The sequence below is a fragment of the Microcaecilia unicolor genome, chromosome 2 (genome assembly GCF_901765095.1).
Source record: "Microcaecilia unicolor chromosome 2, aMicUni1.1, whole genome shotgun sequence".
NCBI classification, from domain to species: domain Eukaryota; kingdom Metazoa; phylum Chordata; class Amphibia; order Gymnophiona; family Siphonopidae; genus Microcaecilia; species Microcaecilia unicolor.
This window is the reverse complement of record NC_044032.1, coordinates 259620916-259644989: the sequence shown is the minus strand read 5'-3', so window position 1 is coordinate 259644989 and position 24074 is coordinate 259620916. Positions and strand designations below refer to the sequence as shown.

The 24074-nt window shown below is 43.7% G+C and overlaps 1 protein-coding gene across 2 annotated transcripts in view; it reads right to left on the bottom strand.

Annotated features, from left to right (window-relative positions):
• LOC115463484 (forkhead box protein P3-like) overlaps positions 1-9356 on the bottom strand; it is a 79907-nt gene extending 70551 nt beyond the window's left edge. The window contains exon 1 of one of the 2 annotated variants that reach the window (XM_030194027.1): positions 9289-9356. In XM_030194027.1, coding sequence (XP_030049887.1) covers positions 9289-9305 — 17 coding nt within the window. In that variant the 5' untranslated portion in view covers positions 9306-9356. The remainder of the gene's footprint in view (positions 1-9288) is intronic. The other variant, XM_030194025.1, reaches the window with a different exon arrangement.
• Between the last annotated feature and the right edge of the window lie 14718 nt (positions 9357-24074).

Sequence of the window (24074 nt, the reverse complement as noted above, 5' to 3'; positions counted from 1 at the left end):
GTGGGTGGGTGGGGGGCAGCAGCAGTGGCGATCCTGTGGGGGGAGGGGGCGCAGTGGCCAAAAATGTGTTAAAATATGGGCGTACCCCCCAGATTCTATAAACAGTGACTAAAGTTCCTTGCGCAAATCTTCGTGCCTAGCCAATCTGTACATGCAACTTAATTGTTTAACAAGCTAATCAGCACTGATATTTGGCCGCTAATGAACAATTATTGGTACCAACTAGAATTTACGCACACAACTTTGTAAGCATATTCTGTAAAGTGGTGCACATAAATTCTAATGTGCGGATCATAAAAGGGGGTGTGGCCATGGGAGGGGCATGGGCAGGTCATGGATGCTTCTAAAAATTGCTTGCACTTTTACAGAATACGCCCGAACTGCGCCCACCCAGGTTTTCATTGGTGTAAATGGCTGCACCTAAATTTTAGTAATGGGAATGGCCACTACGTGTATTCTATACACTGTGCCTAACGTTAGGCGAGGTTTATAGAATAACACTAAGCACATTTTTTTTGGTACCGATTTTTTTCAGTGCCATATACAGAATCTAGCCCTTAGTGTGTTTTAAAGCTGGACTTTCCCATGCGCTAAGTCCAGGTTTAAGGTGCCAATATTTTAAATTTTTTTAAATATATTGTTCTTGCAGGTCCTGTGCTTGTGGGATTTCCAAAAAATTAACATGGGATCACTTACTGCCTCCTATTTAGGAAGTGCTAAGTGCTCCTGCATTATGTCTGTGTTATCCAGTTAGTGTATGCTCATCAGAACATTTTTATTTACTTATTTTGATAGATTTTGCTCACACCTTTTCCAGTAGTAGCTCAAGGTGAGCTACATTCAGGTACTCTGGATATTTCTCTGTTCCAGGAGGGCTCACAATCTAAGTTTGTACCTGAGGCAATGGAGGGTTAAGTGACTTGCCCAAGATCACAAGGAGCAGCAGACAAATCACCTGTAATCTGTTTTGCATTAAGCCTTTTTTGGAATGTTAACTACGTATTAATATTCTAACAAAAGAAAGAAGTTTTCGAGATTGCATGTTGCTTCATTTTCCAAACCCTAGGAAACTGCAAGTTTTACATATTGGGCTTCAACAATTTGGAATTCACTTCCTATTTATATTAGAGAAGCAAAAGATTATTTGATCTTTAGGATGTTACTAAAAACTTTTCTCTTTAGGAAATTTTTTCATGCCTAAATAGATGTTGATGTTGTGTCAGATAATTTTTTGTCAGCTCCCAGGGTTTGCTTTGCCATCCTTAATATTGTGATCCGCATAGAACTCTAATAGGTGTTTGCGGAATATAAGAATTTTAATAATGTAATAATGTTATTGTCCTTTAGTAAAAGGTAATGACATAGCCAGGGGTGGGCCTGGGTGGGTCCAGGCCTACCCACTTTGGACTCAGCCCCAGCCAGCAGTGACACAGCAGCGAAGTGGCTGGCAGGAATTCCCAAGCCTCGCCAGCTGAAGACTCCTAGCATCTCTCCCTCCAGGAGAATGGTGGGGTGTCACTTAACTCCACTCCCCCAACCCCCACTGGTACCTTTAAATCCAGAACAGTGTCTGTTGACAAGCACATTTATGCCTTTTACTCCATGAGAATTCTGGAGGTACATCTGTATACGTCAATTTGAAGACTGTTTGAAAGACTGTTCATACAGTATGAACATAAAGGTTCAGCTTGTTTAATAAGGTTCCGTTCGACAGAACATTCCATATAGATTTTCAAACGACAAGAGAACAGATACATGGTGTAAAGACTCCTGACGCAGGCCGGTTGGGCCGAAACACAGCTGTGTCGAGTCATATCACCTTTCAATAAAATTTTGAGTTTTATCTTTTTGTGTGTCGTCTTGAGTCTTTTTTTTACTTTTTTTGACTCTTTTTGATTTTGATTTTTTATTTTTATCATTTTTTTATTTTTTATTTTATACTTGGATTTTTGTATTGTTTATGTTTTCCCTTCCTTTTTTTGGGTCATCTTCGCTGTTTTGTGTTGTTGTAAAAGATTTATTTTACCTGGGTAGCTGGGCTTGAGTTTCTCTAATTTGTTTGCAGGGGGTGGCAAATGCAGACTCAGAGAGCACTGCAGCCTGTGCTCCATGTGCTGGCTCCTGTGCTTGCCTTGATGGGGCTGTGGGCCATGGGATACTGCTGAGGCCTGGCTGGTTGGGGGGGGGGGGCTTAACTGAAAGCTGATCCAGCAAAGGCCCAGTAACATCTTCTCCAGCCCTGCTTGCAGTGCACAGTGAAGGAAACCTGGCAGCCGAGCCACAGCACTGGAGGCAGATTTTTCTGTGCGCGCCACAGCAGCATGGGGGGAGGGGAGTAAGGCAAGGCAGGAGACCTGAAATAGCGAGATTGACGAACTCGGCAGTGAGAGCAGCAAAACACAGCACTGTTGCAGCAGCAGCGCAGTGCTAGGGCACCCAACTTCCGGACCCAGACTAAAAACAATGAAGCAGGTTACTGCACTACCGCTGGTAAGAGGACGAGACTGTTTGGAGAGCTGCCGATTTTCCTGATGGCTACCTAACTGCACGTGGCTGAGGCTGCTGCGGCAAAACTGAAAGGCTGTGCATTCCCACTGCAACCTAACCGGCACCTAGAAGACCGGCAATAATTGGAGGAACATGGCAAAGTGGGTGGGCCTGGGCCCACCCAGGCCCACCCGTAGCTACGCCCCAATTATTCATTTAGAACAAAATCTCTGGCAGGTACCGAAATTACACTTTACAAGAAAACACAAGAAAGCTGATGTGGAGTATAAAGAATACTCCAATCTATTTAATCCCACCAAGTACTAAAATATACACACTATCAAGGATATGAAAATGATGAGGCACATAGGTCACAAAAACAAAGTAAATTAGTTGCAGAAGGTATCAAAGATGTTCAATGTATTAACTTCTTCGTCTCCTCTGAGATGTACTCTCTCCTATGTTCTCAGGCATCTCTTCTACTCCTCTGCTGGACAAGTTCCTTCTTTCTCTCTCAGGATGGCTAGCTGCCAGGTCCTCCTACCTAATCTCCTTCAGCTAGGTCTGATTTTTGCTCCTGTTAGGTTGAGCTCCAAAGAGACCTCTTTCCAGTCTCTTTGATCAATGGTCTTCAGTTCCTAATGTTTCCTTTCTGGATTAGGTAGGCCAGGAGTCACCCAGAAATTGGGTCCTACCTCCTATCTTATTCAGCTTTCCGGCCCTCACCAGAATGATCACTCTGCAGCGTCCAGTCCTTTCCCTGTCAGGACTGAAGGCTACTGGCAGCTTCATTGTTTCACTTCTGTCTCAAGATCCAGTTTCCCTGCTGCTCTAACCCTCTTCCTCTATAGAGCACTCAGTGAACAGCTGTGAACCAAGCTGGCAGCCGCTGATTTATTAAGGGGGAGAAGTTATCAACTGGATTACCATTAAGATGGGTATTTTTTTAAATAATAAAGTTTATGTATTGGTTTGTGATCTGCCTAGAATTTAGGATTGTGTGGAATAACCAGTGGCGTTCCTATGTCGGCGCATCACCTCCTGGGGGCGCAGGGAGCAGTCGCACGGCTGTCGGCTCCGCCGGTTCCCTGCCCCGGAACAGAAAGTAATATCAGAGGGAGCAGGGAACCAGTGGAGCTAACAGTCTCACAGCTGCTCCCTGCACCTACTTGCAGCATGCATCCAGGGTGGACAGCCCCCACCGCCCTGCCCTTGGTATACCACTGGGAATAACAATTTTTTAAATAAATAAATAGCTAAAACAACTTGTGCTATTTTAGCACAGATCTCATTTTAAGCAAAGAGACCTAGTTACTAATAACCCGAGTTAATAGTAAAATAACCAGTCTTAACTGTAGCCCACATTGATAATTACATCCCTCATTCTCCTATGGGAATAGGCCACTCCCTTGCTCAGTAAGCCTCAGGAGACAACTGTGGACCAGTCTGGTAACCCCTATGCTGTCTCCTCTGGAAGTAGGGTTGCCAACTAGATCCAGATTCGCCCAACAGGGTTGATCCAGTTCTGGGCTTACCCCATTAAATGCAGGTACTTCTGGTTCTGATTTCCCCATTGGATTCCCTAAGAAAAGCAAGGTTACAAGTCCCTGCATGCACTGGGGTAAACCCAAAACTGGATCAACCCTGCCAGGCGAATCTGGATCCAGTTGGCAACCCTATCTGGAAGGAAGAAAAACTTCTTGCTGCATCCCCTCTGGGGGAGAAAACCTGGTTCCTCCCTAAACTTTGGATTTAGATTTCCCTCCAAAAGCTAAAGCTTCAGTTCTATTGGGCTACTCCTCCAGAATAGAGCACCCTTTCATTATCTTTGACTGGCACTCCTCTGGGGCATGTACCCCAAAAGTTCCCCCTCCAACTGTACAGGAAAGCATACTGTGGCGTCTGGATGCACAAGGAACAATAGGTTGTCAGAGAAAGGGAGCCTATACTATCTCCGCCTCATGCCAATCTCTATTCCTATGAGGATCGGGCCCTCAGTTCCCCAGGACCAAAATAAAATACTTGTATGAACAGATCATGGGGCATTTCCACTCTACCTGACCTGCAAATCCCAAAGCCTGACTGAAATTATCAAAGGAAGGCTTCATGACATCATTTGCAAAGTGATTTCCATGGGTACAAAGCGTTTCACTGTGTAAATCAGTGTCTGAAAATTGCAGAACTTGTAGGGGTGAAAACAACATGGCAAATGCCAGCAATCACTTCCGTGTTGTTTGGTGTTATTGTTAGCTCAAAATGGCAGGAAGAACAACATAATTTAGGTTATTTTTTAGCATCATAAATATTGCATAGTGTCCACAGAATGCACCCAATTTGCAAAGAGTTCCATCTTAAGTACATAAGTACTGCCATACTGAGACAGACTGAAGGCCTATCAAGCCCAGCATACTGTTTCCAAGAGTGGCCAATCCAGGTTACAAGATCCCAAAATAGTAAAATACATTTTATGCTGCTTATCCTAGAAATAAGCAGTGGATTTTCCCCAAGTCCATTTTAATAATGGTCTATGGTCTTTTCCTTTAGGAAGCCGGCCAAACCTTTTTAAAACCCCGCTAAGCTAACCGCCTTTACCACATTCTCTGGCAACAAATTCCAGAGTTTAATTGCACGTTAAGTGAAGAAATTTTCTGCAATTCGTTTTAAATTTACCACTTTCTAGCTTCCTTGCATGCCCCCTAGTCCTAGTATTTTTGGAAAGAGTAAATATAAGATACAGCATCAGACCAAAGGTCCATCTAGTCCAGTATCCTGTTTCCATCAGTGCCCAGTGTGATGTATGAGACACCCTCCTGGTCTCCCCGTTTTTCATATCTTATTGCCCCTGAAAATACTAATATATAAAGCGAGAAGAATTTACCTGGGTGTGCGTCCCTGAAAGGGTTGCAGTAGAAGGGCAAGCAGAATGACCAAGAGAGAAGATTCCCCCAAGTTCTAAACTCTCTCCAGTAGTGCTTAGTGATGTCTTTCTCAGGACAGACACACCAGTCCAGGTCACAAGTACCTGGCAGAGTCCCAAAACGTAACAAGATTCCATGTTACTAACCCCCAAGGATAAGCAGTGGCTTTCACCAGTTCTATCTTAATAACAATTTATGGATTTTACCTCCAGGTATTTGTTCAAACCTTTTCATACAGCTACATTAACTGCTTTTACCACTTACTCCTGCAGCGAATTCCAGAGTTTAATTATGTTGAGTGAAAAACAAATTATTTTCTTCGATGTATTCTAGTAACCTCAAAGTGTGCCCCCTAGTCCTTTTTGGAAGGAGTAAACAAGCGATTCACGTCTACCCGTTCCACTCCACTCAGTATTTTATAGACCTTACCATATCTGACCTCAGCCGTCTCTTCTCCAAGCTGGAGAGCCCTAACCTCTTTAGCCTTTCCTTATATGAGAGAAGTTCCATTCCTTTAACCATTTTAGTTGCCCTTTTCTGTACCTTTTCTAATTCCACTACCAGAATTGCACACAATACTGAACGTGCAGTTGCAGTCAAAGAGCACACTATTTGCAAAGAGTACGCATTATTTCATTAGTGTGTGCACTATCGAGAAATAGTATGTACTCTTCAAAAAAAGAGTGCACTATTTAACACACTCTGAAACAATAAAAAAACAGAACAGTAATTTGTATAAATGACACAGGAAACTACACAAAATTAAATTTGCTAGCCTGCACATCCAATTGTTGCTTGCCATGTCCTAAAACTTCCTACACTCATTATTTATTATCTGAATTTCGTGTAGTTGGTCTAACTGAATTAGGAGTTGACCAAATGGATATGTACAGGTCTTGAAGTATTTCATCTATAGGGAGCCGCAATACTCTCCTTATGAAGGTCATATAATGGACATATAATAACTCTTTCTCTCTATGATTCTCTTCCTTTCTACGATTCCCTAATGTGTCTGTACACACGAACCTTATTGTACCACAACATTACTGTATTTGTTCATACCGGAATTGGTGAACGCCTTTACGGTACTATGTAAGCCACATTGAGCCTGCAAATAGGTGGGAAAATGTGGGATACAAATGTAACAGATAAATAAATAAATATGAGCCTGAATGCCAGTAAAAGTATATGAACAGACCAACAATATGAGGGCCTCTGTTACTAAGCAGCGGTAAGTCCAACACAGCCTTACCGCTCGCTAAACAGGAAGTATTACCCCGGCGGTACTTCCCACCCCTAGCGCATTGTCATATGTGGTGCTAGAAAAATATATTTATTTCTGTAGCACCAGAGTGTACCCAGCGGTAATCAGCAGTGCCACACACTGCCTGGTTACTGCCGGGTTAGTGTGGGAGCCCTTACCACCACCTCAATGGGTGGCGGTAAGGGCTCCCCCCACCCAAATGGCTGCGCAGCAAGTGCTTTACTTGCCACACAGCCATTTCCTGCAGGAAAAAGAGACCTCCCTTTTACCCGCGGTGGTAAAAGGGGGCCTCGGTGTGCGTGAAAAACATGCGCCAATGCTAGCGCAGGCCCCCTTTTGCCGCAGCTTGGTAGAAGGGGCCCTGAGTACTTTCACCCACATTTGGGAAGAGGCCATTCCCAAGATGGGGATGAAAATGTAGTCATGCTTTCTTTGTTGAAGAAAGTAGCCTCTAAAAGAGGCAGGTATAATTTTCAAAGTAAAAGTGCTGCATACTCTGAAAATTAGTACAAGGTACAAAGTTAAAGAGTTCCACTGGACTTTGCAGCTGTGCAGGCACTTTGAAAACTGCTCCCAAATGGACATTATCTTCCAGATTTTATATAGCACGCCTAGAGATCCGTGACGAAATCCAGGTGTATTCTATAACAATGCGCATAACTCAATTGGTTTAAGAAGCTAATCAGCATTGATAACAGCACTTAACAAGTAATAATCAGCACTAATTGGAAATAATTAAAATTTACACGTACAACTCACTAAGCATATTCTGTAATGAGCGGCACCTAAATTCTAATGTGCGCAGTTCAAAAGAAGTGTGGCTATGGGCGGGGAAATGGGCATTCCATGGGTGTTCCAAAGTTTACGCGTGTAGTTATAGAATTTAGCCCACTGCTCACAAATCTACATGCAGGGATTTTCGCCACGTTTTCACTGTTGGAAATGGAGCCACGTAGTTTTAGGTGCTGGGATATCAACTAAGCATATTCTATATACCGTGCCTAAATCTAGGTACCACTTATAGAATACGCTTAGGCGGAAATGTTTACTGCATGGATTTTTTAGGTGCCTTATATAGTGGTTCTGCTGTGAATTGCAGGCAGAGGTTCTTAGCTTTTGTGACTACCACTTTGTGATCCCCCCCCCCCCCCCCACCTAGCTTCTTTGTGATGTCATCATGGTTTTTGACCCACCTCTTCCCCTTGGCTATCTGCTTTATGATGTCATCAGCCTTGGCAGCAGCTGCTGTTCTACCCCTGGCACGTGCCCACCCAGTTCAACTGTGGCCATTTTGTTGCGTCTCACTGGTGAGGTTAGACATTCTGCCTGGCCTGTGCCAGATATGCAAAGATATTATTTTCCACATGTCTAAAACTAGATCTATTTATTTTAATTGGACCAGTTTATGTGCAGGGATAATTCACAAAATCACAAGTACAATCCCTGCATATCAACACTTAGCTATAATTATTTATAGTTCACTATTTCAATATTCCGATGCTACAATAATTCAAACTTTTCATTTAACAGCTTCAAAACTTCCCCTCAGTCAGTGATCTATCACACCGTTATACAAAATAGAACCTTCAGAAAGAACGGCACAGTTCAGGCACATAATCTTTTTGTTGTGCAATGATTGCCCACAATCATCATTGGTCCAAAGTAATTTTTTCTTTCTTTCTTTTTTTTTTAATTTTTTTATATCAAGCTTTTTAGCAGTTTTTGAACCATATTTATAAGCAAATGCTATAAATTGCACTTAGCTGTACACTGCCAGACCCACAGTGCAATTTATAGCTTTTGCTTATAAATATGGTTGAAAAATAGATCATTGGCTGGGGTGAAGTTTTGAAGCTGTTAAATGAAGAGTTTGAATTATTGTAACATCAGAATATTAAAATAGTGAATTATAAATAATTGCTGGGATAAATTAAGCATCTTTAAAGACTTTTTGGTGTCCAAGACAAGAATTGTACCCAATGTGATGAATAAACAGGGGTGCTCTGTGGAGATGGGGATAGGGGGCTCTACATTAACAGTGAAATTCCATAGCATATGTCATATAGTGACAGCGGTATTTTGGTGCTAAGTTGTACCTGTCTCCTAGGTCAGGATGTATGGCGGCCAGATGGAAGCTTTGTTTGCAACTAAAACAGAAAGCATGTGCGTGATTTCCAAGTAACCAAAAGGAAGAGAGAATTAGCATGCAAACTACTTATTCTACCTGTAATTCAAGCAGCAAAGCCTTTGTTATTGCCATATAAGGGAATAAAAGACCGATTGTGCATATTCATACCCTCAAACCCCAGATGCTAGTGATAAAACACAGTTTGTAAAAGGTACAGAGAGTAGTCTATTGAGGGGCCGAGCTGGCTGGAATTCCAAGCCTAGAACCTTGGTGGAAACTTTAAGCTCGGCACCAACCCACACTCTGTAGACCTGATTCAAATGGTCTCAGTTTAGCTGTCTGGTGGTTAAGCAGCCCCCTTTGCAACACCAACTGGAACCTGGGCTGTTAGGAAATACAAGCTATAAGCTGGATGCTGCTCTTGTGCCTCTTGTTGACTGGGGTCACTGGTGCAGCTGCCCACCACCCTCTCACTCCTGCCCCCACTGTACCTGTCCTGTGTCTCCATAAGATACCTCACTTGGTCCAGTACCTTCCACCTTTGGTCCCACAGCACGTGTCTGCAGAGTTCAGCTGGATGAGATTCTCTCTTTTGGATATTGGGTAATGCTCAGTTCTGAGCAGTTGCTATGTATATTCTGTTGGTTAAGCAGACAGCACAGCTCAGAGAAAGAGAGACAACAGTGGGGTGGGAGAGTCTAGCTTTTCTTTCTGATCTTTTCTCAGGTTGCTCTAACATTACTGCTGAAGAAAGTTCTTCTTTCCATGTCTGAGCAATGCCCTTTCTCCAGCTGCTGCTGCTTTGAGGGTAGCAGTAATATGCTGAGGCAATCTTCAATCCTTCTCATATGTCCTTGGTTCCATTTGGGGCTGAAGGAAGATGTTTGCTATAACAATTTGGGGTGAAGGAGTATTACTAACCCCATGGCACCTTCCATGAAGAGTTCTTTTATAGCAGTGGATGGGTGATTGGTTATTTTCTCTGTGCAGCGGTATCAGCTCTCTGTTTTACAGCCCTCAAGTACAATCACAAAACTAAAACCAATTTTTTAAAATTTTGGTGGGAATCTTCATATTAATGCTACCTTAGCAGGCAGGATCCATGTCAGACCCTGAAGTGACAAAAAGTCTTTTTTTGTGTCCCAAGAAAATGTCCCCTCAACAGATGGAGGCTAGCGCAGCCACTGTGCCCCCGTCAACGCTATTACACGACTGATCTGTCATCCTGCTGGAAGCTCCACCAGCTCCAGGCTGGCTTGTGGCTCCGCATAGGGGACCCATCCACACCAACTCCATAATGAATGCCAGCACGGGTAACCACTCTCAACCAACAGCTTCTGACAAATGTGGGCTCCTGCAGAGCTGAAGAGAAAAACAATCTCTTTTATTTAATGGTTCTCTTTTCATCTTGTCAGGCTGTGACGTACAGACCTCTCCTCCTCTACCTGCTCCCCCTCACAGAGAGAAGGGCACAGTTCCATATTCCCAAAAACCCACTCCTCTCTTCCCTTTCTTTCTTTCCTCCCTTCATGAGGTTTTTGAGACTTCCTAACTCTACCCCCTGGAGGTCTTCATTTTGGAGGTCTGTAACTTTCTGAGACAGTTGAGAACTGAATGATAGAGTTATCACCCCTGCCACAACATGGTCAGTTCTTTCCCTGGTGAGCATCATTTGATTACAGGCAGAAGAAAACTCTTCATGGAGGGGTTGGGAGCAGGACAGGTTGCATGTTTAAAGGGTCCACTGCTCCCAAATGCTTCCTATGAAGGAAGCCAATTATCTGGGGTCTGGAACAGAGATGGGGGAAGCAGGGCAGTTCAATTACATTAAAGATAAGATAGCCTTGGTCCACCCTCAAGGTGGAACATAAAATAATTCCAAGATGGCAGGTTTCACCAAGAGGCAACCCAGAAAAACACTATTTCTAGCCCTCTCTCTTAGCCTCTTGATCTCTTTCTGCCAGTCTCAGTCTCTCTCTTTTTTTTTTCTATACTGTTGTCTTTCTTTCTTCCTCATCTCCTTCCTTTTTCCAGTTCTGTTTGACTTCTCTATCAAATCTCTCTCCTCTGTCTCTGTTATGCTCCCTTTCTTCATCTTTATCTTGCCTTGTCAAAACCAAGACCTATTTACTTATTTGCAGGAGCAAGGTTAGTAATCCAACTGTCAGGGCTAAAACCTAATACAGATGGTTGAAATCTCCCTCTCCCCTAAAATGCTAAATTGGGTCCAGGAAAAACAACAACCCCCCCCCCCCCCCCCCCCCCCCCCCACTGTGCAGATCTGTTTTAATTTCTTTAATGTTTTGTAGAGAAGCATTGTACCAATGCAGAAAAACTGGATTAGGGGATCCTCAGGAAACAGGCTGTATCTGCTTATGGTATTGTCTGGGCCAGGTATCACACTTACTTCAAATGCCTTAGGCCCAGTAACTAATTTGGATCACCACAAGCTAGAAGAAGAGCCTGAAGAAATAAAAGTACTTTTAGACTATTAAATAGTGTCAATTTGCACCCTCTCTCGACTCCACACCGCCGCTAGCATGCTGCCGAAAGGTCAGAGATGACAGCAGGACACCAGGAATGACAGAATGATGTGTGACCAGACACAGACGGTAACTGACGCCACTGATGGAGGCGAATGGCCATGTGGAGGGACATGTTTTCACAGTAATTGGTTCCATGTAATCATTTGGTTTTCTGAGTACCAGAGTCAGGTTATTTCCCCTTCTCTCTATTCAGGTAACCGTAAAGCTATTGTGGCTATGTTTTACCAGAACTTGAACTTTTAGTTACTTCTTTTTTTTTTTTTGTTCAGAAACATCACATACCCTATGACAATAATCGGAAATCCCTGAAAGCAGTGTCGTTTTTAGAACAATAACAAAACAGCACTTTTTAGTACAAAATAAGCCCATTAAAATGTCCTTGTTCCTCCTAAGCAGAATGTTGAGCAGAATTTTTACTTTGTTAATTTTACTTTTTTTTTTTTTGGAGATTTATAATACATTAAACAAGTGAGCAACACTTGAACAACAAAGTACAGGCTACAAAACAAAAATAATAATACTTTTTGTACAAGGAAACAGTTTTGCAAGTATATAAATCTTAATGTACAGCTCAACCTAAAGACCACAATATTATTTATTTATTTAAAAATACTTATATCCTGCACAATCTGGGAGGGTTATGACAAATTATACGCAATAAAATAAAACATTACATCAACAAATACATAGAAATAACAATTCTCATAGAATAATAACAAATCCTGCCTGGGTTCAACTCTGTAACATTCAAATTTATTGTCTATATTTGGTGTGAATAAGCACTATTGTGGGAGATATAATAAAGGAAAATATATCAATGTAAGAAGAAAATAAAGGCTGCAGAGAAGTGGTAGCTCCAGAGTATCATTGAAACAGAGTTAATAAGTGGATTTAGATACTGGGGTCCCCTACTGAGCTCAGCAGAAGATAAAGCTTTATTACTGAAAAGAGCAATCAATTGAAGTACATTTACAGGGAAAGTTTATTAGAAAATAGGCCCCTAATTGAAGGACCCGAAGTCTAAGTAACAAGTAGCAAGAGTTGGTTACATCTCCTTTCAGTTGCCTTAGACATGTCTGGAAACACCCAATATGCTAACCCCCAAAAGCTGTTTAACCAATATCCCAAATCCACCAAGAACAATCATCAACAAATAATTGTGGAACAGGAAGGTTTTTAGAGTATATCAGCTGCTAGAAACATCCAAGTTTCTCAAAGCAGAGCAAATATGGGAGTATGTTGTATAATTTCAACTCCCCACAAGGCTCAGCCAGCTGTTCTCTCAATCACCAGCTAACATTCCCTCTTGTATATTCTCAGGGCTGTATTACAAGAAATATTAAGAAAGAATGTCACTCATTTTCAAAACAATGTTTCACTTACAAAGAAATATATATGGTTCATAAATGGTGCACTCTAAAAGTCAATGCAAAAAGAGTCACTTTCTTTTCTTTTTCATCTTTTTTTATTGAATGACAAATTTTAACATACAGTAACATAGTCACAATATATTTCCTCAGACTATAAAACAGTACAGCTTGTCACCAAAAATTTTACTTTTTCTCCCTCCCCCCCCCCCCCCACCCTTCCCCTCACCTTGCCCCTCCATCCAAGTCACTTTTCTTTTAATTAATAGTGATCCATCTGCCACCATGTAGCCTGACTTGCACCAATTTTCGTTACTGCAAACTGCTTCAAGGGTTGGAAAACTGTGGACTGTTGTTCCTCCATACCGCCACTCCATCAAGCACACAATTATGGTTTAAAAAAAAATCATGTTTATTGCTCCACAAATTACAATACAAAATATTGTCAACTCTGTAATATTGTTATGTTACACAGGACTTATTTTCCGCAAATACCTATAATTAGATCGTTGCGGATCACAAATTATAAAGAGAAGCTGAGACAAAACCTCAGGAATCATATCGTAATACAAACAAAAAATTGTGTTATTTCAAATATTTAAAAAAATAAAATCGTTTTGAGGGCTTTAAGAAATAGTTGGCAATTCCTGAGTAAACGGACTTCTAAAGATAAGGAATTCCACCAAGATGCAGCTAAATAAGAAAAGAGAGGAGTTATAGGAGCATTATGGCAAGGTAAACCCACAGTAACCTAAAACTCTGCCATTCCCATCTAGCTGCCCACTACCCAACAAGCACACAATTATTTGTTGGTGATTCTTCTTGGTAGATGTGGGTAGGTGGTTTGCAATACAATAAACAATTAAAATTACAAAAAATCCTATATAATAATTCTCACCTCCAACGTTCTAATGTGCCTGGGACCGTGGCTCCCTCGGAGGTGGTCTGCTGCCCCCCCCCCCCCTTGGCGCAACACCCAAGCCCCTGCCCTGCAAAACCGCAAGCCAGGCCTACCAATCAGCTCTCAGTGCCCCCCCTCGACGCATCACCCAAGCCCCTCCCCCGGCGCATCACCAAAGCCCCTACTCCCCCCCCCCTCTCGGGCACATCAACTCCCTCGCCACCCGCAGCCACCAATACTAACGCTGTCCGGCCGCTGCTGCTTCTCCTGTGGAGCAGCAGCGGCCGGTACAAAAAGAAAAAAGCCAAAAAAAAGATTTTTAACCTGAAATGCGGCTCCGTAGACAGCCATCTGGCATTGGCTGTCGTCACTGCAGCCGCTCCTCCTCTCCCCTCCACGTCACTGTCACTGCAGGAAGACCCCGGAGGAGCGCAGCGACGTTAGAGGGGAGAGGAGGAGCGGCTGCAGAGATGACAGCCAATGCCAGATGGTTGTCTACGGAGCCGTGTTTCAGGTTTAAAATCTTTTTTTGGCTTTTTTCTTTTTGTATCGGCCGCTGCTGCTCAACAGGAGACGCAGCAGTGGCCGGACAGCGTTAGTATTGGCGGCTGCGGGTGGCAAGGAGGTTGATGTGCCCGAGGGGGGGGGGGGTAGGGGTTTGGGTGATGCGCCAAGGGGGGAGGGGAGGGTCACTGGACATGGGTGGCTGGAGGGGGCAGGGGGAGGGGAGGGTCGCTGGACATGGGTGGCTACAGGGGGAGAGGAGGGTTGCTGGACATGGATGGCTGCAGGGGGGGCAGGGAAGAGGGAGGGGGGGAGGGGGTCTTGAGACCAGATGGGTGGCTGCAGGGGAGGGCAGGGGAGAAAGAAGGGATGCTGCAGGGGGGGCAGGGGGAGAGGAGGGTCACTGGACATGGGTGGCTGCAGGGGGGGCAGGGGAGAGAGATGGGGAGGGGGTCCTGAGACCAGATGGGTGGCTGCAGGGGAGGGCAGGGGAGACAGAAGGGACGCTGCAGGGGGGGCAGGGGGAGAGGAGGGTCGCTGGACATGAGTGGCTACAGGGGGGGCAAGGGGAAAGGAGAGGAGGGTCGTTGGACATGGGTGGCTGCAGGGGGGGCAGGGGGAGAGGAGAGTCGCACATGCGTGGCTGCAGGGGCAGAGGAGGATTGGTGGGGAGGGGGTCCTGAGACCAGATGGGTGGCTGCAGGGGGGGCAGGGGAGACAGGAAGGACGCTGCAGGGGGGGGTTTCCTTGCTAGCGCCCGTTTCATTGCCTACCGAAATGGGCCTTTTATACTAGTATATATATATTGTATAATAGAACCAAAATTACAAATCATCAAATGATATGAAAGAGAAAAAGTGAGAAGAAAACAAAAAGATTTGTGGCAGACCATACAAACCATCAGTGCTATTGCCCAGGAAGACAGTGGCTGCAATTTCACTAACACAAAACTTCTAAAAAAACATAGGAAAGCCAGAGGTCATTGAGATCTATGACATGGTATGAGGAATGGACAGATTAGATGGGCTTTACCAAAATATTTCCTGTTATATTGTATGGGCCTGATTTTTAAAGAAATTTACACTCCTAGCTTGGGGGTCCTTTTACTAAGCTTCAGCAAAAAGGGGCCTGCGCTGGCATCAAGGCGTGTTTTTGATGCACGCTGAGACCCCCTTTTACCGCAGTAGGTAAAAGACTGGGTTTTTTTTTAAAGAACTGGCTGTGTGGCAAGTGAAGCACTTGCCGCACAGCCATCTTGGGGGTGAGCACTTACCACCACCCAAAGAGGTGGCAGTAAGGGCTCCCGTTCTAACCCGGCGGTAACCGCGCAGTACGTAACACTGCCCGATTACTGTTGGGTAAACACCAGTGCTACATAAAATAAATGTGCTGGGGGTGGGAACTACCACTGGGCTGCTGCTATAGCCCGGCGGCAATTCCAGTTTAACGAGTTAGGAACTTAGCACTAATGTTTAACAGTAGGCTTATAAATTAGGCTCATAGATCTAAAATGGCAGGTCTAACTCTATAATCTGGGCAACCTCAGTCCTTAAGGGCAGCAACTCAGTTGTATTTTCAGGATTTACACAATGAATATGCATGAGATCTATTTACATACAATGTAGGCTGTGCATGCAAATGGATCACATGCATATACAGTGGGGAAATCCTGAAAACCTGACCGAATTTCAGCCCTCGAGGACCGAGGTTGTCCACCTCTGCTCTTATCCATGTTCAGGCCTCAAGGCTGTATGTAGACCAGGTTTTCAGGATAACCCTAGTGAATATGTATTTGATAGATGAATAAAGATTAATGAGTAATTTGTATTAGATGACATTGAATGATTCATTTTTATTAGTATTCATAACTCTTGATCATTGTTTGATTAAATAGCCCATAAGAGGTATTGGTAATCAATATGCATGAGAGAGATTTGTATACAATGAATATAGTGGGCATGCAAATCTTTCTCATGCATATTCATTAGGGATATCCTGAAAACCTGGCCTATTGCAGGCAGCCCAGGACTGAACTTGGACAGGCCTGGTCTAGATCATTTCTCAAGCTTTGCTAGATCTCTTCTTATTTTCTCAACACTGTCTAGTATGTCTAACCTACTGCAGATTATATTGTCTGCAAAAAAGCAAGTCTTCCCCCCAAAATTCTTCCGCAATATCACTTATGAAAATGTTGATAAACCCCCTCCAAAAAACAGACTGTGGACCAATTTCAACAGCACACCACTGGTAATACCATGTTCCTCTCAGTGAACTCAGTTTTTCACCATCCTTTGTTGCCTTTCACTCAACTACGTTCTAAACCAGGCAGTCACTTTAGGGCACATATGAAGAGTGCTCTTTTTTTTTTTTTTGCCTACTGTGTATGTGGAAACATGATGAAGGCTAAAATCTATGTACATTTAAGAGGGTTTGATGGAGTATATATTGACACCATGGCTTCAGAGGAAAGCCAAGGAAAAGGTAAGGGAGAACCCCAACCATAGACTTGAACTCTAGGAAGAAAGCCATGGAAAAGGTAAAGGAGGAAATCCTAGTCATAGAATTAAACCCTAAGAAAGCCAGTGAAAAGATAAGGAGGATTCCCTAACCCCCATCACATAAAGTAGACTTGAAGATTAATAATGTTGCCCTTTGTTGGGTTTGATGGGGTTTATTTTTTTAAATATATTTATTATTTGTGGTCTTTTTTAGATGCTCCTGTTTCTTATATATTTTTATGCAAATTTCTATAAAAAATGCAGACAAAATTATAGATGAAATCAATTCTTAGGCCAAACTTATGCTTGTGTTTCTATAACCCAGTGGTTCTCAACTCAGTCCTCAGGAAATACACCCAGCCAGTCAGGTTTTCAGGACACCCACAACGAATATGCATGTGTTAAATTTGCATGCACTACCTCCATTGTATGCAAATCTCTCTCATACATATTCATTATGAATATCTCGAAAACCTGATTGGCTGGCTGTATCCCTGGACTGCTGACAGCAGGAATGAATCCAGAACATTACTTTAATGTGCAAGCACTGCTGAAAATTAGTTTATTAATAGAAATGCCTGCGCTCTTATATAGAAGAGGTGTGGGCCTAGTTTGCTTAAAACAGCCATACTCTGACAGCAAGCTGTTCCCTTGTCAGCACAATGTGGTAAAAATACACACACAGCCCCTTTCTAAATGTATGCAGCACAGGAACTGATCTGCCCCTGCTAGATGTAGGAGCAGCAGCCAGAGTTGTTGTGTTGTAAGCCATTCTGTTGATGGATCTGAGTATAAATATCACTGTATAAATACATCAACGAGCAAGGGGATTTATGTAGTTGTTGAGGGAAAATGTTTACCTACTCCTAACACAGACAAGGCCAGATTTAAGTATAAGTTAGACAAGCTTAGGGCCTCAAATTAGAAGGGGCCACATTATTATTGTGTATTATTTTAATAATAATCAATAAAAAATTTTCTATGGAATGCAGCATTTTATGCATGCTCTTTCACAAGCACAGGAAACCATTAAACCTAAAATCTACTTCCTACTTAATTGAAGGGGGGGGGGAGGGAACCTCCTAAATGATATTACTTAGGGTCCACAAAATGCATAAATCCAGCCCTATATGGAGGGTAAATTTATAAACTATGTTTGCACATAAAACACTGATTTTCATGCATAAATGGGTTTTACGTAATACTGTCTAGCATAAAAGACTGTGCCATGGCATGATGGTGTATACATTGCCAGTAGGCAGGTACATGGACAGAGCATGCCTCGAGTTCCCAGGCATGCATGTAATTTATTAAATACTCTAATCTTTACGTAGATGTGAATCCTGGGGTATTTCTATAAAGAAGGTGCTAACATTTACCCAGAAAATACACATGTAAATGCCAAACATTTAATTATGTGCTATTCTGTAAATATGTGCATATATTCAATACTGTATATTATACAGGTGGGCGCAATCTGGGTGGGACTCACCCATAAGTATGTAATTTTTACTATACCAGAAGTTATGTGCATATCTCCCATATTTAGGTATGGGCTTTTACACCAGAACTATGGCTGCTGCAAGTGTTCATACCCAAGGGTATACAGATTTATATGCCTGTTATGCTAGTTTTCTATAAATGAACGTAGGTGCTTATTTCCTTTTATAGATTCCACTTAACCACCCCTTTGTGGAACTGCCCTCTTCATGCCCTTCTGGTTCCTTCCCAGAGACAGAGTTGGTCTCCCTTGGCTGGGGCTGGAAGTGAATGAGTTGATTATCGCTTCATGATGCAACCTCACCTTCAGTTCTGGTCGCAGTATCTCAAAAAAGATATAGCGGAATTAGAAAAGGTTCAAAGAAGAGCAAACAAAATGATAGAGGGGATGGAACTCCTCCCATATGAGGAAAGGCTAAAGAGGTTAGGGCTCTTCAGCTTGGAAAACAGACGGATGAGGGGGGATATAATTGAGGTCTATAAAATCCTGAGTGGTGTGGAGCGAGTGGAGGTGAATCGATTTTTCATGCTTTCAAAAAGTACAAAGACCAGGGGACACTCAATGAAATTGCACAGAAATACTTTTAAAACAAATAGGGGAAACATTTTTTCAAGCTAATGATAGTTATGCTCTGGAACTCATTGCCGGAGGATGTGGTAACAGCAATTAGCATATCTGGGTTTTAAAATGGTTTGGACAAATTCCTGAAGGAAAAGTCCATATTCTGCTGTTGAGATAGACATGAGAGAAGCCACTGCTTGGCCTGGGATTGGTAGCATGGAATATTGCTATTTGGGTTTCTGACAGATACATATGACCTGGATTGACCATTGCTCTGGCCCAGTATGGCTATCCTTATGCGCTTATGACTGATTGTTAAAAGACTGTCACATCACTCAAGTAACCCTTGGCCAAATTGCCAAACCAGATCAATGATTGGGAAAAGCCAAACCTGAAGTAGACAGAATAGTGCATAGAAGAAATACTCTGCTTTCAGGCTCATTTTCGAAAGAGAAGGACACCCATCTTTTGGCACAAATTGGAAGATGGGCGTCCTTCTCACAGAGTCGTCCAAATCGGTATAATCGAAAGCTGATTTTGGGCGTCCACAATTGCTTTCCGGCACAGAGACAGCCAAAGTTCAAGGGGGCGTATCGGAGGCGTAGCGAAGGCGGGACTTGGGCATGCCTAACACATGGACGTCCTAGACCCATAATGGAAAAAAAAAGGGCGTCCCGGATGAGCACTTGGATGACTTTACCTGGTCCTGTTTTTCTTATGACCAAGCCACAAAAAGGTGCCTGAACTGACCAGATGACCACTGGAGAGAATTGGGGATGACTTCCCCTTACTCCCCCAGTGGTCATAACCCCTTCCCACCCTCAAAAAATATCTTTCAATATATTTTTTGCCAGCCTCAGATGTCATACTCAGGTCCATGATAGCAGTATGCAGGTCCCTGGAGCAGTTCTAGTGGGTGCAGTGAACTTCAGGCAGGTGGACCCAGGCCCACCCCCCTACCTGTTATGTTTGTGGAGGAAAGAGCGAGCCCTCCAAACCTCACCACAAACCCTCTGTACCCACATCTAGGTGCCCCCCTTCACCCGTAAGGGCTATGGTAGTGGTGTACAGTTGTGGGGAGTGGGTTTTGGGGGGCTCAGCACACAAGGTAAGGGAGCTATGTTCCTGGGAGCAATTTATGAAGTCCACTGCAGTGCCCCCTAGGGTGCCTGCTTGGTGTCCTGGCATGTCAGGGGGACCAGTGCACTAGAAATGCTGGCTCCTCCCATGACCTTGCATTTGGTTGTTTCTGAGATGGGCGTCCTTGGTTTCCATTATCGCCGAAAATCAGAAACGACCAAGTCTAGGGACGACCATCTCTATGGACGACCAAAATTTCAAGATTTGGACGTCCCCAACCGTATTATCAAAATGAAAGATGGACGTCCATCTTTTTCGATAATACAGGTTTCTCCGCCCCTCCATCGGGACGTTTTTAAAGGACGTCCTCAACAAAACTTGGGCGTCCCTTTCGATTATGCCCCTCTAAGTGTCCCAGTGAGGAAATGTCCCAAGTGATGGTATGTCATTGAGTGATAAAATGTCCCAGTGATGTAATGTCTTAATGATGAAATGTCCCAGTGATGAAATGTATCATGGATGAAATATCACCAAGTGATAAAATGTCCCAGTAATGAAATATCACCAAGTGATGAAATGTCCCAAATATCTCAGTGCTGGAATGGTGTGATCTTTACACTGCTTCTTCAGAGGACTTCCAGTGGAGCCGGGCAGCAAAATGGCAGCGCTGCCGTGAGCTCCGTCGCACCACATTATGAAGCTCCGAGTTGACGGACCAGACCCGTTCCAGCGACTCCTTGCAGGCCAGCGGAAGACAGGGGGATACTTACCGCACATGGGGCAGCGTCTTGAAATTGATGGCAGCAGCGAGAAACTTAAAATATAAAAGGAAGGCGCACCCCACAAAGCAAAATGGCGGCCGGAGGCGGGAATCGCACGCTGCATGGCGGCAAGTGAGCAAATTGGAGAAGGTAATATTTAGAGGAGGACGTAGCGAGTCGAGGGAGAATCGTGCTCCGGACATATGAAGGGATAAGAGAAGAGTAAACCAAAAGACAGTGTGACCCGTCCGGGGATGGTAAAGCATTGACGACCGGAATGGTGGCAAATGATTGCTGGGCGGACGTGGCCTTGGGAGGTCGGGGCCCTGAACTGCTGAGTTAAATACGCACTGGTGGCTGGTAACTTAAAGAGAGTGACTTACCTGAATATCAATACAGGAGAGAAAGAGACAGATTGCAGGCATCCAGAAGACTGCGGAGAGCTTTGCTGGCACTTACGGACTGTTACAGCTTTGGCCCCGTAGTGCACAAACGGATTTCAGGGGAAGCCCGCATAATTTACGAAGTGCGCCAGCGGCCTACGCGGGCCCAGACTTTTGGATTCTCGGATTGCTGCTTATAATTACACTCGCAGCCTGGGCAGGAGGTGGCGGAGGGCTTCTCCGACTTTTGCATGGAGCAATATTTGAAGCATATGCCCTCTGGAACCACACGCAGGGGAACAAAGTTTGACAAGGAGAAGATATCTCCACCTAAAGCTAGTCAGAAAATGGCTGAGCAGAAACAAGCTGGTGTGGGAGAATTTACTGAAAAGCAACTAGCCCAGATTACCGCTGCGGTGAGCGCGGCTCTTAGCCCAAGGTTTGATTTACTGGCGGGCCAGATGAAAAATATGGAATCTTCAATGGCAGACACAGAGAAGAGAGTGGATGATGCTGAGGAACGGATTTCGGCAGTAGAGGATTTAAGATCACAGCACCTACAAGAAATAGCACGTCTACAGGAGCAGTTAAAGTTGCACCAGGACAAGATAGAGGACATGGAAAACCGATCACGTAGGTGCAACTTGAAACTTGTTGGACTGCCAGAGAAGGTTCCAGAGAGGTCTCTGGGGCCCCTTTTAGAACAGTGGCTGAAAAAAGAGCTGGCTTTATCTGATAGTCACGGAGAACTATGCATAGAGAGAGCACATAGACTGGGACGCTGGCAACAGGATATGCAGCGGCCCAGGATTGTTATTATTAAAGTGCACAATTGTCTGCATAAAGAGGAGATTCTCCGTGGCTTCAGAACAAGACGAGATTCCCTTACATATGAGGGGACTCCGATAAAAATTTTTCAAGATTACTCAGCTGGAGTCCAGGAGCAACGGAGGCGATTTCATCCAATATGTGCAGCATTAGCCAATAAAAACAAGAGATTTATGTTGATATATCCAGCCACTTTGAAGATACAGCATGGGAACCAATGGCATTCATTTCAGAAGGTTCAAGAAGCCCAGCAGTTCGTGGATGTAAAATTAAAAGAGCCAGATCCATAAGAGTAACTGTGGTCCAGGGGAGCCTGTATCATGGCAATAAACCACTTGGAGAAGAGATTTGAGGACTGGTAAATGTAGATGTGATGTCACTACCTAAGATTTACGGGCTCATCCGCGGGGCACTTTACCTCATATTGTTCCAGGGGAACCTCTGGTGTATGGCCTCTTTGGAGTGCTTCGTGGATGTGCCTCTTAATGTTATTATTCCGGTTGAAAGTTACACTGTTTGATATATTCTGGGTTGAACTGTTGGATTGAGTTATTGCAATATGAGATTTAAGTGTGATCCAGAAACCAGATTCTAACACGCACAATAGAAGGAACATAGTGGGGGGGAGGAATTGATATAAAACAAAGGGGGGAAAGGTTACGTTAGGGGCTTCATGTAGGTGATAGAAGTTCACACAGGTTCAATCACGATGGGAGGGGCAAAGGGAGGGGGGGAGGATACACAGAGACAACGGAAGGGAAGTAACGCACAGGGACACCAGATAAAGCACTCAGAGGAAAAAAGAGAAAGTTTAATAGAGAGGATAACATTGGACAGGAGAGACGTAAATTGGAACTTACTTATCATGTACTCCAGGGAGGCCGACACAGATGATGGAGTGATAGTACACTTAATGAGGCGACTGGGGAGGGGCTGGGACCCAGCTGCCAAACGATATAAAATAAACCTAGAGTGGATATCACAAAACCGTCTGTACCACATTGTAAATTAATATCATGGAATGTTGGGGGTATAACATCCCCATGTAAGAGAAAAAAGATTTTAAAACATTTAAAATATTTAAATGCTGATATTGTATGTATGCAGGAAACAAAGCTATCAGATTTAGAACATGACAAGCTCCAACAAAGTTGGGTTGGGCAGGTGCTCTATGCCTCAGCGGAGGGAAGAAAGGGTGGGGTAGCGATATGTTTTCATAAACGTTTGGCCTACTCAGTTAAAAAGGAGTTGCAAGATTCTGCGGGGTGGTATCTTTTGGTTAAATTGTGGTTACAAGGGAGGGAATTATATATATTGAATGTGTATGCCCCCACGCCACCAGAGAGGTCATTCTTCCCTAATTTGCTGAGGCAGATGACACCATATCAGGATAAAGATTTGATTGTGGTGGGAGATATGAATTGCTTGTTGGACCCCGGATTAGATTGTACAGGGGTCAGAGGGCTTGCGCATGTAGGACACAAAGAAGGGAGAGTGCTAAAAGAATTTGGACATTCTCTCTCTGTGATAGATGCCTGGAGGAACTTGCACCCAGAGGCTAGGGAGTATTCCCACAGATCGAGGGCCCATGGAACATGGGGAAGGATAGATTATATTTTCGTATCAGAGACACTGTTTCCTCAGGTTATCAATTCCAAAATGGAAGAGATACTGATCTCTGATCATAGCCCCGTATGGATAGAATTAGATGGTGCATACAACTCGGTAACGTCTAGACGTTGGAGATTCCCGAGTTATTTAGCTAATGACAAATCATTTCAAAAATTTTTAAAGGCCCGATGGGATGAGTACACACATTTCAATAAAGCCCACCAATTTAACCCTCAATTATTCTGGTGCACGGGGAAGGCCGTCCTACGGGGAGACCTGATTGCATATGTTGCGGCTAGGAGGAAAAGGTCCACACGTAGTCTAATTAGTTTGAACAGGCGGCTAACGGGGGCAAGGCGCCGATATTTGGCGCAGCCAACGGGAACTAATAAAGACAGATACTTAGCTATACAAGCCTCCATCAATTCCATGTTACATGAGAATCAAATGAGAAATCAGACCTTCCAAAAATATAAATTTAATAGGTTTGGTAATAGGGCTGGCGGACTTTTAGCAAGGATGGTTAAGAAGAGGGGCGGAAACCGGACGATCCCAGTAATTCGAGATAAAAGGGGGGGTATTACCAATAAGCTAGAAGATATACAGAGCACTTTACAAGAGCACTTTATGCATTTATATAAGAAGGACCACTTAAAAGGGAGACCCGAAATAAGAGAGTTCTTAAGGAAAGCTGATATGCCACAATTGGGAGAGGAAGAGATGGCTTTGTTAGACT